Below are 20,389 nucleotides of genomic sequence, written 5' to 3' on the forward strand. Positions count from 1 at the left end.
TCATCTTTATGTCGAGTAGTAATCTATCCTATTCCTAATACTGTTGTTATTGCAACCTGGAGTTTCCTATGTGAGACTCCTTGTCTCTGCTGAACTGATGCGCCATAAATCTGCCTGAATTTCCTAACTGTAGTCAAGCATTGCCCCCTTTACAGCTTTTACCCCTGCCCCCTCCCACACTTACCTGACTTACCAAACTGACAATTTCTTGATGCCTCAGGATGTGTACTATCAGCCAATCCCGTCTTTTAGCCAAGTCGGGGCATAATTATTTTTGAGGATTCCGTACCTCAATCAGGAAAAATACCTCAATCAGGAAAAACAGGACCCTTGTTTAATTACAGGGTGTTTCAAAAAGAATATACATATTTTGATACATATATTTATTGAATTTTAATGAAACTTTACATGCATATTTACAAAAAGTTCAGATTATAGATGTTCAGTATGTCCTCCATCAGTGGCACAAACAATATCACATCGATACTCAAATTCCTCCTATACTCGGGGGCAAGCATTTCCTTCGTCACTGTGTTATGGCAGTATGGATCCGGTTCTTCAACTCTTCCAGGTTCTGTGAGAGTGTTGGTACATAAACGTTGTCTTTAACGAAACCCAACAGGAAGAAGTCAGAGGGTATCAAATCCGGTGACCGTGGAGCCCAGTTGAGATGTGCTAAGTCGCCAGCTCCTTGATGACCGATCCAACGGTTCAGTAGAGTTTCATTCAGATATTCACACACGTGGTGACTCCAATGAGGGAGTACCGCTGTCTTGTTGAAAAATGAATTTGTCTTCGTGCAGCCTTGAAAACAACCCGTTTTGTAACATAGCGAGATACTACTGACCATTAACCGTGTCTCCATCAAAGAAGAATGGACCATAAACAGGTGATCGGGATATCGCACAAAACACATTGATTTTGGGGGAATCTCGCACACGTTCAATGGCTGCATGTGGGTTCTGTAGGCCCCTAATGCGAACATTGTGTTTGTTTACCTGACCACTAACACGGAAAGTCACTTCATCACTGAACACGGTACATTGTGCGAAAGTGTTATCACTGTCAATAGCATCAAGAATCTCGTTACAAAATGCCACACATATGCGTTTGTCATCAGGACACAGGAGTTTGTGACAGCTGTAACTTGTACGGCTTCATAGCTGACCGACATCCCAAAACACGCCAAATTGTTGGTGTAGGCAGTTGTAACTCCCGACTGGCATGACGAGTTGATTTTGGAGGACTATGTTGAAAAGCAGTTTGAATTCGTGCAACATTCTCTTCCGGAACACGAAGGTGTCCAGGACTCTTTCCTTTACATATGCATCCTGTATCTAGAAACTGTTGATACCATCTGCAAATGTTCCACCCATTTGGACGATCAATTAGGTACCTCAACCTGAAACATCTTTGCACTGTAATCACGGAATTGCACTAGACTATGTATTCGTTTCCCCAATAGCTGAGCCAAAGTGCAGGGATCAATAGTTTGGACAAAATAATACTTTTTAATAAGTATATTCTTTTTGAAACACCCTATACTTTGTTGTCTGTCCATCTGTCTGTCTGACTGTTAACAATATTTTTACATGAATGCGTGGTGATGACAAGCAGATAGAACAAGTTGGCAGTGTCAAATTCTTGGAATTACAGCTTAATAATAAATTTAATGGGAAGGAACATACCACAAAACTGCTGAATTCCCTACACAGACTCTTATTTGCTATGCGAATGTTGTCAGACATAGTTAATATAACTATAAAAAAGCTAGCGTACTATGCTTACCTTCATTCCATAATATCATATGGGATTATCTTCTGAAGTAAGCTAAAGGTATCAGAAACATGCAACATGAATTATTTATGTTGTGATCTAAAGAACAACCTGCAGAGGGTTGTTTAAGGAACTGAGAATGTTAACTAGTGCTTCGCCTTGTGATTATTCCTTAATGAAATTTTTCATTAAAAAACAAATTTTTCAAATCAGAAGTTCAGTTCGTGGAATCAATACCAGAAACAAGAATAACTAAAATGTAGACTTTCACGGCCGGAAATATCATGTCCATTATAATTATCCAGGCTGTTATGCCGTGGTCGGTTGATGAATTCTGTGTCGATTCCCAACGTTTCGTCTCCGACTGCGGGAGACATCTTCAAGGGGGTCCGTAGCTTGATGGAAGGTCCGACACACACACTGACTCGCTACTGACTGCCGCTAAATTCCGTGTCCGCGCGCTCCCACGCCGCGGCGTGACGTCACGTGTTTTGAAAACGCCAGTGCAATTCGCCGCTGTCCGTCGCCGTCGATCGCTGAGATGGAACATCCCCACAATGCACTAATGATGAACGGATATTCGTCCGCCGAAATAAAACGTGCATTGAGGCAGCCATGCAGAAATCGTAGTGACGTACAGGCTACTGCAAAATCTAAGGTTTTCCTGCCGTTTGTTAAAAATGTAAAAATGTAACGGAAAGAATAGGCAGGATCTTGACGAAGCGGAATATTACCGTAATTTACAAGCCCACAAGGAAGATACAGGAATACCTTAAGCATGCCAAGGACGCTCGCAAACCATTGGAAAAACCTGGAGTGTACAGGATCCCATACAGCTGTGGAGATGTTTATGTGGGTACCACTAAAAGAGAACTGTTTCTAAACATCTGGAAGAGCACAAGGGCAACTGTAGAAGAGGAGAAACGGAATGATCAGCTGTTGCTGAGCACGCTTTCCAGGGAACCACAATATTCGTTTAGAGGAGACGCAAGTACTAGCGGCCACAAGCAGATATTACGAAAGGCTCTACAGGGAGGCAATCGAAATAGCTAAACACCCAAATAATTTCAACCGAAAGGAGGAGGGTGTGAAATTAAACGGTATATGGATGCCGGTGTTAAAGAAGATGTGTACCACCCGTCCACTACTGGGTGATGGTAACGGCGATCGACGGCAGCGGCCAATTGCACTGACGTTTTTAAAACACGTGACGTCACGCCGCGGCGTGGGAGCGCGCGGACACGGAATTTAGCGGCAGTCAGTAGCGAGCCAGTGGGTGTGTTGGACCTTCCAACGAGCTACGGACCCCCTTGAAGATGTCTCCCGCAGTCGGCGAGGAAACGTTGAGAATTGAACAGAATTCATCAACCGACCACGGCATAACAGCCCGGATAATTATAATGGACATAAGAATAACTTTCATAAAGATTTAAAGTCAGTCACTTTGGTTCAGAAAGGTGGCCGCTATCCAGCAGTACTCGTGCTTCAGTAACATGTCAGCAGCCATAAAAAGTTTAACTAATAATAAAGTTCCGTTTGAAGTGAGTGTAAAGGATTTATTGGTGGCTGCTCCTTCCACTCCACTGATGAATTTCTTAGCAGAAATGATTGAATCATGCGTGTTATTAATAATATCACTTAATGTGAATATTGTGTACAATCAGTGTTCTGTACAAATTCTGTGCAGTAATGCGATCATTGTAAATAGCTGCTGTAAAATGTTTTTATTTTATTTATTTATTTGATGATACGTGGCTACAACAGCCTAAGAATTATCAAATTCATCCGAGTGTATTGAATATTTAATATTTGGTGACAAGTTATATATTCTTTTAAATGTAAGTATGCTTAAGAATTTCTTTTTTATTTTTCCGGTTCCACATCCACTACGGCAATTTCATTTAGGCTCTGTGGAAGGTACATTAGCATATCTGTTCTTATTTTGTAAATATTTATTGTGTATCCTTGTATTTTGACATGTTCCACATTCTAGGGGATCTCACTATGGATTAATTGGAACAAAAAAATACATCTAATACAGGGTGTACGTAAAGTCTGGGAACACCAACTATTTATTGCACAAGAATTAAACATCGTACAGATTGCATTTTGAAGAGAAACTATGAAAGTTTTGTTTTTTACAAACAGTTGATTTGTGAACCACAAGGGATCCGGCAGACGTCAATAGGGTAATCGAATTCTTGCCGTACCTGTCCCGGCACGGCGCCGTCGACTGTGGCAGTCGCTTCCCCTGTTCTCTCCCGGAACTCTGCTACATCACGTGTAGAGGTGCTACAGAAACCAGATCTTTAATTTGTACCCACAGAAAAAAGGAAAAAAGTCACACGGAGTTAGATCTGGTGATTGGGGAGGCCATTTCACGAAGCAGCTGTCCCTTTCTGTAGCACGGCCGATCCGTCGATGCTGCAGCTCCGTGTTCTGGTATCCACGAACTTTCGAATGAAAATGGGGTGGAGACCCAGCCTGCTGAAAGATGATCGGAGAGTCCGATTGCATATGAGGCATCAGCCATTACTGCAACATGTCCGAGTAGAAATATCCAGTGACAGTGCTCTCGGTGAAGAAGAATGGCCCGTACAGTTTTAGACGTGACGAGATACAAAAGACGTTTCCATTTGGGGAATCACATTCAAATGCAATGTATTCGTGTGGATGCTTCGTACCCCAACTGGACAATTATGCCTGTTCACTTTCCCATTAGTGTGAAAAGTGGCTTCCTCACTAAAAATTAAGCGATCCACAATGCCATCCCTATCCTCATTCAATTGTTGCAACTGCAAACAAAACTTAAAATGCTTGTCTTTGTCGTCATCATTGAGCTTCTGCACTAGCTCCAATTTGAATGGTTTCACAGACAGCTTCTGTCACAAGACTCTCCACACTGCCGTTGTAGCCATTTCGAGTTCACGGGATGCACAACGCACCGATTTCTCGTACGCACTCCAGATTCAGTTCACTCACACTGGGACGCCCCCTCCCCCTTGTGGGGCACAAACAACCTGTCGCAACGAATTTGTTTTGCCAATGGTAAATGGCCTTCCTTGTCCTTTTGTCGAACTCTGACACATAGGAAGCTCGCTCTGCACCTGAATTCGACACGTTTCTGACTAGCACTGACTATCAGCAAATTACCAAACTACGCTTTGGTGGTATACATGAACGGGAGGGGGAAAAAAAGTTTCAGGGTCCTCTTCAAAATGACATATGTATGATATGTGTACAATGTTTGGTTCTTGCGCAATAAATAATTGAAAATGTTCCCAGACTTTATGTACACGCTGCATAATCTGTCTGTACTTTCAGACGTGTCCAAAAAAACAGTCACCACACATTTGTGTAACTGATTCACCTCAATGGGCAACGGAGCCACCAGATTCAGTCCAGATGCTTAATTATGTCCGACCTCCTGCGGGAATCTCAAAGTAGCGAGCACCGAGGACGCAGACGGAGACCGTGGACAGGTCGCGCTGGGTGAGAACCCGGGTCAGCCTAGAAGCGTGCCGAGCTAATCCGCACAGTTGCAAAAACACTGTGAGTGGCACATAGGGTTAATACAACTGCCTAGTAATTAGGAGATCCCAGGTTCAAATCCTGGTCTGGCACACATTTTCACTCACTGCCACTCGTTCCGCACGAAGTCCCGCTGCAACTGACATCGATAGTCTCTTCCCTTCCCTTTCTTTTCTCCCCCCTCCATCTTCAGTCAAAAAAAATTTCTCAGTAACACGTAGACGTATCGAGGTGAAATTTATGTCACACACTGAGGTCTGTGGTCCTTCAGCTGTGTAAGATGTGAATCTTCTAAGTCACTGCAGTCAAAAGATACGGTCATACATTTTGATACTTACGAACCCCCTCGTCGAAACCTATTTGGTATTTCACGTTTGAGTCGAATCGTGAAATTTAGCAAGAAGCCAGCTTTCACAGTTCACTTAAAGGAAAAAATTACGAAACGCTTCATATGAGCAATAGAGTCATTCCTTGCCTGATATCAGACTTTTACCATTGTGACCCAGACAGCGTGACTGATTATTATAATAATGGTTGCCTGCCTCCTGTATGACTTTATTTCACATTTATACTATTCAAATTGAGACATTTTTAAAATTTTGGAATCCCCAGAACCGACATCTTGCCAGTATCAATGTCGACAACAGGAAAAAACAGTCGAGATTCTCGATTCCCGGAATGGATGAACTGTATACCTAATTAAGTTTGTACGGAACCCTAAGTGCACAAGTCTTCCTAGCTCTTTTCTCTGATTTGATTTAGTACCTTTTCATTAGTTATTCTGATCTACCCATCTAATATTTGGCTTTAGTCGGGCTAACACTCTGCAAAATAACAGGATCGAAGCATATGAGGTGTGTTGCTACAGAAGGGTGTTGAAAATTAGATGACATACGGAGGACATACGGTGCCATATGTAGTTTTACAGGCTTATGTCTGTTGAAGTTATTTTATTTTATTGATCTTCAAGCAGCCGCTGGGCTGTCATAGTCTTGCAGAGGAACCTGATGCAGTTTGGAATTCTTATGTGATGGTCTGGATAGATGTCTGCCTATTACACATTACAACCCTTTTCAGCTGTCAGCGGTCTGTCAGTCAACAGACGAGGTCGGCCTGTACGCTTTTGTGCTGTACGTGTCCCTTCACGTTTCCACTTCACTATCACATCGGAAAAAGTGGACCTTGGGACGTTTAGGAGTGTGGAAATCTCACGGACAGGCGTACTGTACAAGTGACACCCAATCACCTGACCACATTCGAAGTCAGAGTTTCGCGGAGCGCCCCATTCTGCTCTCTCCCGATGTCCAATGACTACTGAGGTTGCTGATATGGAGTACCTGACAGTAGGTGGCAGCACAATGCACCTAATATGAAAAAAGTATGTTTTTGCGGTGTCCGGATACTTTTGATCATATAGTGTATGTCTAGATGGATGACGTCCATAAAACATAATGGAATGGAATTTCTTTTATTTACTGTGTTGTTAATATAGGTCATGCATTTAGCTTCAATAGTAATTTTGTGTAAATTTTTGACTGTTGTCAAATGACAGATCATTCAATTGATGCATTATGTTTACAAGTAAATTATAGCTTTCATAATGCATCAATGGAACAATCTGTCATTTGACAACTGTTAGAAAGTTATACATTTCTCTAGAAGATGAATACATAACCAATATTAACAACACAATAAATAAAAGAAATTACCTTGCAAGATGTTTTATGGATGCCACTCTACCTAGGCGTATGTATAATATAAGATAAAAGTTGTACAATACTGTTACATGCACGTAGAATACAATGCTTATGAAATGCAGTATCAACAGGTGTGTTTGAAAATGGCATAAATGCCAAAGCAGGCTTGTTGTCAATCCATATAAAAGAACCAAGTAATACACTGTTTGCAACTCATTTTGTAAAAGTATAAAGCAGATGTCATATTATGAGCTTATGCGAGCTGTTTACCTGCGAAAGAAGAAGTTATGTAATATAATGCAAGGCAGCTGACTCTAATACCATTCTTTGATTCTTCAATGTGAATTTCTTCAGTAGACCTTTTGTGACTAATTCTTTTTACCATTCTCAGGTGACCTTACCTAACACACAGTTGAAGATAACTAGGAACAATCACCGTGTCAAGTTCCAGTTTTAATTAAAAACTCTTTGGAGAGATCTCCTTTAGTTTATACCTTTGGATGTGTCTGTGTTAGAATATATTTGATAATTCCCTCTGTTTTAGAGTCCACTCCAAATTTTGTCAAGATGCCAAACAATACTGCCCACTCAACCACTTCAGTCTGAAGACTGGTTTGATGCAGCTCTCCATGCTACTCTTACCTTGTGCGAGCATCTTCGTCTCTGAATAACTATTGCAACGTACATTCTGAATCTATTTGCTTTATTGGTCTCCCTCTACAATTTTTACCACCCGCCCATTCCTACAGTACTAAATTGGTGATCCCTTGATGCTTCAGACTGTGTCCTATCAACTGATCCCTTCTTTTGGTCAGGTTGTGCCATAAATTCCTCTTCTCTCCAATTCTCTTCAGTATCTCCTTGTTAGTTACATGATCAACCTGTCTAATCTTCAGTATTTTTCTGTAGCACCACACTTTCAATGCTTCTATTCTGTTTTTGGGTAAACTGTTTATTGTCCATGTTCACTTCCATACATGGCTATACTCCACACAGATACCATCAGAAAAGACTTCGTAACGCTTTTATCTATATTTAATGTTAACAAATGTCTGTTCTTCAGTAGTGCAGGGTGTCCGAAAAGTCTTTCCCTGATAACTCAGTCTAGAAGTAAGATGAAACTGGTGTCTAATTGTTTACAAACTATCAAAGTTTTTTTCACACATCAGTAAACTTCCACTTCCATTGTTGCCCAATGACAGTACACGTCAATATGACTTTGCGGTCGAAATGCTATCACGTATTGAGGACGATGATGGTTATCTCAGACGAATCGCCTTTTCCCACAAAGCGACCTTTTTTGTCAGTGGAGTAGTGAATCACCATAATGTGCGAATTTGGGGTTCACACCCCCTGGCGAGGTCATGGAGTGCACCAGAGGCAGTCCAAAGGTGAATGTATGGTGCGCGCTATTGCACGATCGAATTATCGGACCATTCTTCTTCGCTGAGGCTACCATCTGCAGTGTATCTGGACATGTTGCAGCTGTATGCTGTTCCTCAGCTGCTTCAGTGTCACCCCGATGTCTTGTTTTAGCAAGACGGTGCACCGCCTCATTGGGGTTTGGACGTCCGTGCGTACCTCGGTATGACCTTTCCTGGGCGATGGATTGGTCGTGATGGGCCAACGGTTTGGCCTCCACGCTCTCCTGACATAACCCCATTAGACTTCTTTTTGTGGGGTTATGTGAAGGATGAGGTCTACTGAACATGTGTACCAGATCTTGAAACCCTGCGGCAACGGATAATCACAGTCATTGAATCGATCCCTCCAGTGATGTTGGCTAATGTGTGGACGGAAATTGAATATCGCGTAGATGTGCTGCATGCTACCAAGGGTGCTCATGTGGAAGTTTACTGATGTGTGAAAAAAACTTTGATAGTTTGTAAACAATTAGACACCACTTTCATATTTGTACCTTACTTCTAGCCTGAGTTATCAGTTTGTGTAATCAGGGAAAGACTTTTTGGACACCCTGTACTTTTCTTGCCATTGGCACCCTACATTTTATATCCTCTCTCTAGTTCTACCATCATCAATTACTTTCCTGCTAAAACAGGAAAAGTCATCTACCAATTTAAGAGTCTCATTTCCTAATCTTAATTCCCTTACCATCACCTGATTTAATTCGACTTTATTCCATTAGCCTTGTGTTGCTTTTGTTGATGTTCTCCTTTCAAGAGAATATCGGTTCCATTCAACTGCTCTTCCGAGTAATTTTCTGTGTCTGTAACAGCAGCAAACCTCTAAGTTATTATTTCTTTTCTCTGAACTTCAATTCCTACTCAAAATTTTTCTTTTGTTTCCTTTACTGTTTGGTCAGCATACAGATTGAATAGCATCAGGGATAGGCTACGACCCCATCTCACTCCCTTCTCAACCACTGCTTCCCTTTCATGCCTTTTGACTCTTATTATTGCAATCTGGTTTCTGTACAAGTTGTAAATAGCCTTTTGCTTCCTGTGTTTTACCCCTGCTATCTACAGAATTTCAAAGAGAGTATCTCAGTTGACATTGTCAGAAGATTTCTCTAAGTCTACAAATGCTATAAATGTAGGTTTTGCCTTTCCATAATCGATCTTCTAAGATAAATCATATGGTCAGTATTGTCTCATGTATTTCTACATTTCTCTGGAGGCTAATCTGATCTTTGCCAAGGTCGGCTTCTACCAGTATTTCCATTCTTCTGTGAAGAATTCATGTTAGTATTTTGCAGCCATTACTTATTAAAGTGATAGTTTGGTAATTTTCACACCTGTCAGCAACTGCTTTCTCTGGGATTGGAATTACTACATTCTTCTTGAAGTCTGAGGGTATTTCACCTGTCTCATACATCTTGCTCACCAGATGCAAGAGTTTTGCCACGGCTGTTTCCTCCAAGGCTATCAGTACTTCTGACAGAATATTGTCTACTTCTGGGGGCCTTGTTTCGACTCAGGTCTTTCAGAGCTCTGTCGAATTCTTCACGCAGTATCATATCTGCCGTGGCATTTTCATGTACGTCCACTTCCCTGTCTATAATAATGCCTTCAAGTTTTATTTCCCTTGTATAGATCCTCTATATACTCCTTACACCTTTCAGGTTTCCCTTCTGTGCTTAGGACTGGTTTACCATCTGAGCTCTTGATATTAATACAGCTGCTTCTTTTTCCCCCAAAGGCCTCTTTAATTTTCCTGGAGACAGTATGTGCTTCAAATCTTTACATTTGTCCTCTAGCCATTCCTGCTTAACTATTTTGCACTTCCTCCCAATCTGATTTTTTAAACGTTTGTATTCCCTTACACCTGCTTCATTTGCTGAATTTTTGTATTTTCTCCTATGATGAATTAAATTCAGTACCTCGTGTGTTATCCAAGGACTTCTGCTGCCTTCAGTATCTCATCTCTCAGAGCCACTCATTCATTTTCTACTGTATTCCTTTCCCCTGTTCTAGCCAACTATTGCGTAATGCTTCCTCTGAAATTCTCAGCAACCATCTGCTTAATTTCCTACCTTTTTGCAGTTTCTTCATTTTTAATCCACAGTCCATAACCAAACAATTGTGGTCACAGTCCACATTGAAGTGTTTTTCTTGTTGATTTAGGGTTTTATGTACCTCCTGGCTCACTCTTTGTAGTTGAAGCCGAGTCAGAAAACTTCAGGAGATCTGTCACCTCATACAAGGCGTGTTTGAAAAGTCCGTGCAAAGTCCGAGAGATGGCACCACTGGCACGTATCGAGGTCGTTTTTAGTTAGTAGCATCTTTGGAAACAACGCACACCAAATTTCAGCCATATTGGTCTATTTCTTTGTGTTTGGCATTTGTGGGAATCAAGGTCGAGTGATAGTCAAAAAATGGACGAAAAAGAATTTCGTGTAGTGATTAAACATTACTTTATGAAAGGCGAAATGCCTCAGGAGACTAAAGAGAAGCTTGATAAACATTACAGCGACTCTGCCCCTTCGATTAGAACAGTTTATAAGTGGATTCAAAATTTTTGGAGTGGCCATATGGGCACAAGAAATGCTGAACGTTCTGGATGCCCTGTGGAGGTTATGACTCCAGAAATCATTGATAAAATCCATGATATGGTAATGGATGACAGAAGAGTTAAGGTCTGTGAGATTGCTAGTGCTGTGGGCATCTCCAATTAATGGGTACACAATATTTTGCATAAAAATTTGGACATGAGAAAGCTATCCACAAGATGGGTTCCACGATTGCTCACACTTGACCAAAAACGAAATTGTGTGAAGTGTTGCGAGGATTGCTTGCAGCTGTTCAGAAAGAATCTGCAGGACTTTATGTGTCGTTTCGTCACTGTGGATGAAACATGGATACATTACTATACTCCTGAGACAAAATAACAAACTAAACAATGAGTTACCGAGGGAGAATCCGCACCAAAAAAGGCGAAGACAACTTCTTCGGTTGGAAAAGTTATGGCGACTCACTTTTGGGATTCGAAAGGGTTTAATCCTCATTGACTATCTGAAAAAGGGTAAAACTATTACAGGTGCATAATATTCATCGTTATTGGACCTAGCTGCAAGAAAAACGCCGACGATTGGACCCCAAAAAAGTCCTTTTCCAACACGACAATGCAACAGCACACACCTTAGCAGTTGTGGTCGCAAAATTAATGGAAATAGGATTCCAACTCGTTTCACATCCCCCCTGTTCTCCAGACTTGGCTCCCTCGGACTACTATTTGTTCCCCAATTTGAAGAAATGGCTGAGGGGACAAAGATTTTATTCAAATGAGGAGGTGATTGCAGCAAATAATAGCTATTTTGCAGACTTGGACAATTCCTATTATTCGGGAGGGATCAACAAATTAGAACAGAGTTCGAAGAAGTGTGTATAAGTCTAAAAGGAGACTATCGAAAAATAAAGGTTTACCCCAAACACGAAAGTAACTTTTATTTTTGCACGGACTTTTCAAATGCCCCTCGTATAGTGCCGCCATCTATTGGATCTTCATGAAACTTTAGGGACTGAACTAAGAATAATCCATGATACCCCACAACAAATTCTGCATTTTTCCAACTGAAACAGGCTGAGAAATAAAATGTGTTTTGCTACTTATCGAATGCCCCATGTAGGATGACACATAAAGTTAATTATAGTGCTCTCATTAGTGTACTTTTATGCAAGGCTGAAAGTGCGATACAAATAAGGTTGTATAATTTAAATAAATTGTTGGTGTATTAAGGAACTATTTATAGCTTTTGAACTGGAGTGATAAAATACTTCAATACTTATACCTACTCAAAATCTATGCTGTGATCAGATTCAGGCTTTAGAAAAATGATTAACTTCAGACACCAGTTGTTTCCAGTAATAGACTTATTCTCACAATGACTAACAGTGGAATAAAAGGATAGATGCTGAACAATCCTTAAATGAGCATAACAAGATTAAACAGGGTGAACATTAATAAAACCAACTGTAGGGACGGATTCTTGATTGGAAATGGAGGAAAAAAAAGTCCAATAAACATGTGTCTGGAAATCCGTTGTTGGCACAGTAGACGGTGCTGATGAATGAAAGTATCTCTGACTGTGTGTTGCAGGCTGTGTGATTGACACAACATACTGTTAAGTAGCAGAACGGTCTGATATTCATATCAGGAACAAGCCGAGATAGTGTTATACATTTGCCTGGAGCTTATACTGGGGTTTGTCTCAATATCCGGTAAAACCAGGTCCTCCACTGGCATCTTGTATGTTCGCCTGTCTGAAAGGACCTGCAATCGCACAAGTGCCCAAAAAGGACTTGACACGTTGTGTGATGTCGGTGTCTTTTACGGTACTCGGTTCGGTACAGTCACGCTGCCTCTCAACTGTTTCTATCAGCTTGGCCGTACACAGACACCCATCTCGGATTGTTCCTGACATAAATACCGGATCATGCTTACAGTACGCTGTGTCAATGTTACGGCCTGCGACACACGAGGAACGCACAGTCAGAGGAACCTCCATTTGTCGGCGCCATCTAACGTAGCAACGGAGCATTTCTGAACACATGTTCGTAGGACTTTCTTCCTCCGTATCCAGTCAGGAACCTGTCCTTGCAATTTGTTGGTTTTATTCGTGTTCAGCCTGTTGTGGGGCGGCGGGTGGAAAATAAATGTTATTATTATATACAGGGTGGCGCACGAAATGTGTTACCAATTGTTTCTTTCACAATTTACGACGCACATTAGATATCCCGCTGGGATCTCTGCAGCAGTACCAGCAGAGATTGGAAAAACAAATGAGTTACGAAATGACGTGTAATTCACGATACTGCCGCCAGGGGACTAGTAAGAAGCAATGGCTGACAATGGAAGACTGACGACACAGCAACGGTCGGCAATTGTGTTACTTTTTCGTGAAACGAAAAGCCGTGTTGTGACTCGGAGGCATTTTCGACAACAGTTTAACACACGGTGGGTCCCTTGCAAGAAGATCATCCACAGGTTGTACGATAAATTTGTACAGGAAGGAACAGTATTGGAAGCGAAGCGACCTCGGCCCGAGCCTGTTTGTTCGCCGAAGAATATTGAAGCAGTACGAGTTGCTGTACAGAGAAGTCCCGGGAAATCATGTAGAAAGGCAGCAGTGCTACTGGGAATATCCAGACGCTCCGTTCAACGCATTCTTAAAAGTGACCTCCATATGTACCCATACAAGATGACCTGTGCACAGAAGCTCACTGAAGAACACAAGCAGCAGAGACTACTGTTTGCTCAGTGGGCGGAGGACAGGGAAGAAACTCTCAACAACGTTTGGTTGTCAGACGAGGCGCATTTTCATTTAGATGGTGTGGTTAAGAAACAAAATGTACATTTTTGGGCCACTGAAAAACCGAAAGTGCTTCATGAACGACAACATTATGCTCTGAGGATTACAAAGTGGGCAACAATTTCCAGTCACATATTGGACCCTTTTTCTTTGAAGAAGCTGTGAACAGCGAGCGTTATTTGAGCATGCTTCGCAATAGCTTCATTCCACAGCTTCTTGCTACTGCCTTGCCCTTCAACACGCAGTGGTTCATGCAAGATGGAGCAAGGGCACATACTGCAAACATTATGTTGGAGTTTTTACAGGAGCGTTTCGACATGTGGATCATTTCACTCAGGTTTCCAGGTCACTTCAATGACGGACAAAATTGGCCCCCAGTAGTCCAGACCTCAATCCGTGTGACTTTTTTCTTTGGGGGTACCTAAAGGAAAAATTTTCCCGAAATGTCCACGTGATTTAATGGAGCTCAGAAGACTTAATCATCAAGCTTGCAGTGAAATTACGGGGGACATGTGCCGTAGGGTAATCACTAACTTCAGTGTTCGTTTGAAGGAAGTTAGGAAACGGAATGGTGGACATATTGAGCATGTCCTGAGTTAGAACAAATCTCCATGGACGGCTCTTCATTGTAGTATATGTTCCTTTCAGATTGTATTGACAATAAAATTTATATCCAAAAACAAAATGGTAACACATTTCGTGCGCCACCCTGTATATATTGTTTGCCGTTCTCAACACAGGCTCTCTAACTACAATGTTGGTAACCACAAAGTGATGCCTGTAATTAGAGTTCACTGTGCCCACTCTGATGGAGAATAAAAGTTATTGATTATTGAAGTTCATTTCTCTGAGGATTTTGGATGATGTCTGGGATTCATAGAAAATGCAGTTTACTATAACGATTTTCACTATATTCTGAAAACGATAAAGCGTTAAATTCCGGACAAATGATTACCGATATCAGCTATTGTAGCATCAGAGCTGTTCAGAGTCTATTGGGCGGTTTCTATTATCCCTAGATAACGAAACTGTTCAATAATCGTTATCGATGTAAATGTTTAGAGTGAATGCTCGCCAAAATTTGATGTTAATACTCATCAAACGCCACGCTAGTAATGGTAGAAAGTCTGCCCTGCGGCAACACGTGAAAATATGACATATACCAACTGAGAATAAATCACTGAAGTTGTTCCGTTATTAACTCTTTACCCCAATGTGAACTCACTGTTAAGTGCATATCGAGTTACGTAATACGGCATCCGAGGCTGTTCCTTGCAACTGAACAAACGTGACGCGGCTTCTGACACGGAGTGTGTGCTGATACGAATCTAGAAGAGAACTGGACCCTACTCTAGCTCGCACGCTCTTATTTATATAGGCGCGGTGGGGACCGCCGAAGGCGCAGTCAACAGCATTTGCCTTCTCAACCCACCGCTGGGGCTAGTAAACCACCACTTCAAGTTACTAAATAATTAATTGCTTCATTCGCTGAAGGCCAATGAAGCTCTCGATTTAATTGTGCAATCAGCACACAGGTAATCTATAATAAAATTCTAATGTGGCTAGGTTAAATACTTTTCGCGAGAGAATTCTTTTAGTTGTACTGCACGCAATAGGTGAGCTCTGAACTTGCCCTTTGGAGAGACACTACAGCTATAGTTTTATAGCTACCTTTTTGAAACTTCTCACATCTTTGTTATTATAGCGTATCTCCCTTCTACCTAAATCTAAACACCCTTGCTGTATCTAATCACTTACTTAATCTATCTTGCTTCCGAATTTTTAGGATACAAAAACAGAAAATCATGAATTTCAACCAAAATATTACTTTGTGAGATCCAGCATGCTGTGCTGTACCACTAAATTACAATGAAAAAGGAATCTGAATATAAATTTTGAAGTCTCTAGCTCCTTCCTGTTGCGCTGATGATTTTTACGTAAAGCGTCCAAATTTCGAAAACTGTTGAAGTTGCTAAACTGAAACTTAATACGTGATTACTTTAGCATCATTCCTGACATGCTATTAACTTTTCAGATTATTTATTTTATTTTTAAGGTATTGTGCAACATTCGTCATGTCATAGCTAGTTACAGCAGACTACGCTGGCACGCAATGGAAAGCATATGAATTTTATATGGCATGAGTAGGCTGCTTCCCTACACTGTATGTAGAGACTAACTGCTGTCGAGAAAACCGGTAAAAGTCTAGTCGTGTCAAGTGTACCGTTAATGTAAAGCCAGGCGCTAAAAGGGTTAAAATTTTTGTATTTACACTTATAAATGTAATGTTATGTTTGTGTGTGCAGGGGATGATCACGTGCTGTAGTGGACTGAGCTGCAGCGGTCTCAGGGAGAGAAGATTTTATAGAAGAAACACCACCCACCTGTCTTCACTCGTGGAATAGTCTTTATTACGGACACGACGATGACGACGGTGAAGATATTGTTGACAGTTTGCTGTGCTTCGTATGGTGCCTGTGCGAGATGGGATTTGTGGGAAGCACTGAATGAGATTGCTGTGGTATTGCATAACAAATACTTGTCACAATGTTGACAGGGGTAGCAGTCTTTTGCTACTAAAGGTGATAAGTTTCCCATAATCATTTTTTTTGGCAGCTGGAAGATAGAGTGTCTTACCAAAGAATGTCCACTTGCTACAGCACCGGCAGATTCACTCACTGTGCACCTACGGAATGCATCCTCGGTTTTCAGCCAGTTTCTTTTGCTGTGTTACTTTTAGTAAGGATCTCGTCAGACGCAGTGTAGTTTCTGTTACAGTTTTGTATTTTGTTTGCTTAACTATAAAACCTGAAAAACGTACATAATGTACTTATTAGACTGTTTAATTGCCCGATTACTATACTTGCTTTCCTATCTTAGTGTTTTATGCTGTACTACCAGTTAGCACTTACTGTTATTGTGATGTTTTACCTCTTACACAGTTACAAAAAGAACTGTGCCTTAGGGCATTTTTTTATATCATTTTCGTATCTCTGTGACTGATGTCGTCCTGGGGAAAAGAAAGCTTTTACACTGTGCCATGTATGTAGATTGTATGTCTATTGAAGGGGGGTTTAGTCTTTCCTTGGAAAGGAAGAAAGTTTTGAGCTGGTGAAAACTGATGTGAAGATGCCATTTTTTGAAACTGTGTGTTGTAATCCTATTCTGCAGCTGGAGCTGTTACTTTTAATTTAGTGACAATAATTTTTTACTAGGGACACTTCTGAATGCAGATGGCAATATTGCCCTCGAGAATGTAATTGGGGTAGTTCTTTGTGATTACTCACTGGCAGTAGCTTGAAAAAGCAAACGCATCCACAACGATATAGTTTATCATTGATATTTTCGTATAAGTGATATCGTACAGAGATATAAGCTCTGTCATACATTACTGGACATGAGGTTTGCCTGTTATGCGAAACACTGTTTTTTCCTAAGACCTCTACACCCATCATAGGTGAGTTTTGTGTGTTCATAGCTGTGAGACGTGAACATATTTTAAGTGATGACTAATCTATGAACATTTGTTTTGCATAACAGGCAGTCAAAATGGTGAATATGCGTTTTACATATTGTTATTTTCGTCGCCGTGGTCTTTATTATGAAGACTGGTTCGATGCAGCTCTCCGTGCTACTGTATCCTGTGCAAGCATTTCATCTCCGAATAAATACTGCAACCTTCATCCTTCTGAATCCGCATACTGTATTCATCTTTTGGTCTCCCTCTACAATTTTTAGCCCCCACTCTTGCCTCCAGTACTAAATTGGTGATTTCTTGATGTCCCAGAAAGTGTCCTACCATACAGTCCCTACATCTAGTCAGGCTGTGTCACAAATTTCTTTGCTCCCCAGTTCTATTCAGTACTTCCTCATTAGTTACGTGATCGACCCATCTCATCTTCAGCATTCTTCCGTAGCACCAGATTTCAAAAGCTTCTATTTTCTTCCTGTCTGAACTGTTTGTTGTCTGTGTTCCACTTTCATAGAAGGTTATAATCAACCAGAGGTGTCCGAACTTTTAGCTTGCCTGACCCAGATTGGGGAAGATTAATATTTTTGGGCCAGTAACTAACAGTAACCACTGAGGAAAAAGAGAGAGCAAATTTAAGTAATTTAGGCTTTAGTATTATTCTTTATTCTAAAAAATCAAGAGGGAATTAATTTTACTAATGTATCAATATCAGGTTCACTCAAAGTGGTTGCAATTACCAGGGTGTTCTCAAGGTGTTCCATCTGAGATCTTTATTCTATTTTTATTTTTTGTGTGCTTTACTCTTAAATAACTGTTCACAAACATAGAGCTTCCAAACAAATAAGACATATGTAATGTACAACTCCGAGCGGGTATGATTCGCAAAAGTCCAACAAAGGCATGTGATCAAATTTTTATTTTAGTTGGGTGTCAGACTGCAATTCGATAAAGCCCATCTGCAGATCTGCTGGCAGTGTTTGTAATAGGTGTCACATAAATACAAAATATTTGATTATTTTTTTGAAAATCCTGAAATCGATTTTAAAAATCTTGCATCTTACAATAAAATATGGCTGCATATTTCACCCCATCTTTGGGATTATGTTTGGCCAGCACGTTGAAATGGAAAAAAATTGTTTGCATTTACATGTGCTTACCAAAATTTCATTTGAAATGATTTTATTGTTTGAAACAGCGTATTGATACCTGTTTTAAGTCATGTAAGTCAGCAGTCAAATCTACCAAAAATGCTAAATTTGTCACCCAGTTGGCATCATCAAGTTCTGGCGAAATCTTTGTAACACTTGGTCTTGACTGAGTGACCTCATTTCTGTAAAATACGAGATACCACCTACTCAGCATCCAGACTTCTGAGGAATTCCTGGAATTGACGGTAATTCAAACCTATATGAATCCAGTCGGTGGACTATTGAGTGAAGAAACTGAATTGAATAAAAGCTCATTTCTTTGCACCTATCCTCTGCTATGGTAGAAATTGCACACAGAAGTAAAAAGATTTCTTGAAAGCCCTTCGTGGAGACATTCATGTTCAACTGTGGATCTTACTTGTAGCAATGGAAATGATATCAAATTAACCTGCTATAACAGGCTTGTGGAACCGTTAGATAGCAAACAGCAGATAGCAGCAATCCACTTGAAGATTTCTAACTAATAGCGAGTTTCAGTAATAATAACTAGGGTGGAAAAGGTTCTGTATCACAACTGCATAGAAATAACACATAATTTGCTTGTATGTCAATAAATTAATTTCATTATATGTTTCTAAATCTCTAAATTTGCACATGATAGTGGTGTAGCCAGAAGATAACAGACCAGCACGTCTGAGATTGGCTAGTGATACAAACGAGGCTCTTGAGTTTCAAGTACATCATGGGAGAATAGAATCGTGTGGCAGGAGTTTCAAATTGAAAATACGTAATTCATCGTAACTTAACACGGATTCTTCCCATCGCTCCCCCCGTCCCCTCCCCCAGTTGTACGATAGAACTCACTTCTCGGACTGCATCAATACTTGCGTCAGTCTACACGCAACCCACGGGTTGGACACCTCTGCTCTAGAAAAATATCTCCAAAAAAACCTTCCTACAATTAAATTTACGTCCAGAGTTAACAGCTTCCTCTTTTTGAGAAATTCTTTCCACGGTATAGCAAGTCTTCATATTGTGTGCTCTCTACTTCATCCATCGTCAGCTTTATTCTGTTGCCCAAATAGCATAATTCCTCATGTTGTAATGTAATTCCATGAGCATCGTCTAATTTGATGTGATCACATTTCATCACCTTTGTTTTACCTTTATTTATGTTTGTTTTGCAGTGACTCTTTGAGGCTGTTCCCATTTTATTTTTCACTGGACTCGCATTCGGGAGGACGACGGTTCAATCCCGCGTCCGGCCATCCTGATTTAGGTTTTCTGTGATTTCCCTAAATCACTCCGGGCAAATGCTGGGATGGTTCCTTTCAAAGGGCACGGCCAACTTCGTTCCCCGTCCCTCTCTAATCCGATGAGACCGATGACCTCGCTGTGTGGTCTCCTTCCCCAAACAACCCCTACCCATTCTATTTTTAAAGTAGTTGTTACACGAGAGAAAAGTTCAACTGGTAACAAGGCCAAAATACGTGTTCTGTAGTAAATACGCTCATATAGTGGAGAAGCGGTAATGAGCTGTGGACGGTACTGTATCCTAACTGGAACAGTAGTTATGGCCACTACAAGCAGCCACAAAGTCCTACACAAACTAAAAAGTAATTCACGCAATGCATTCGCAGTTTCAAGTATGGACAACTGTCAGCTGTGTAAAGGAATGACGACAGTGAAAATTTGTGCCAGACTGGGACTCTAACCGCAATTTCTGATTTTACGCGAGTGATTGCCTTAAAGGTAAAACTGCACCGAGGGGAACTGAAATGCGCGAGAGTGGTGTGGCACGACGCAGCTCTGTTTAGTATATCACATTTGAACTGCAGTGGTGCAACAGTACGTTGCAGATTTTGTAACTAAGTCCTTTGGCAACCTCCGAGCAAAATGAAAAAAGTGCCGTAGGTACGATGATAGTTTATTTGTTATGTGAGGAAGAACACTATAAATTTATATATGTGAACACTCGTGTCGTGACCTCAGAAAC

At 40.9% G+C, this 20,389-nt stretch overlaps 1 protein-coding gene across 2 annotated transcripts in view; it reads left to right on the plus strand.

The window, feature by feature from the left end:
• The window catches only part of LOC126426848 (potential E3 ubiquitin-protein ligase ariadne-2), a 91,586-nt gene extending 74,309 nt beyond the window's left edge, over window positions 1–17,277 (plus strand). For both annotated transcript variants that reach the window (XM_050088870.1, XM_050088869.1), the window contains exon 3: window positions 16,080–17,277. Coding sequence is in view for 1 of the 2 variants with exons in the window: in XM_050088869.1 (XP_049944826.1) it covers window positions 16,080–16,086 (7 nt within the window). In the remaining variant the exon portion in view is untranslated. The remainder of the gene's footprint in view (window positions 1–16,079) is intronic.
• The last annotated feature ends 3,112 nt before the right edge of the window (window positions 17,278–20,389 follow it).

This window comes from Schistocerca serialis, chromosome 11 (assembly GCF_023864345.2).
Source record: "Schistocerca serialis cubense isolate TAMUIC-IGC-003099 chromosome 11, iqSchSeri2.2, whole genome shotgun sequence".
Classification (NCBI taxonomy): domain Eukaryota; kingdom Metazoa; phylum Arthropoda; class Insecta; order Orthoptera; family Acrididae; genus Schistocerca; species Schistocerca serialis.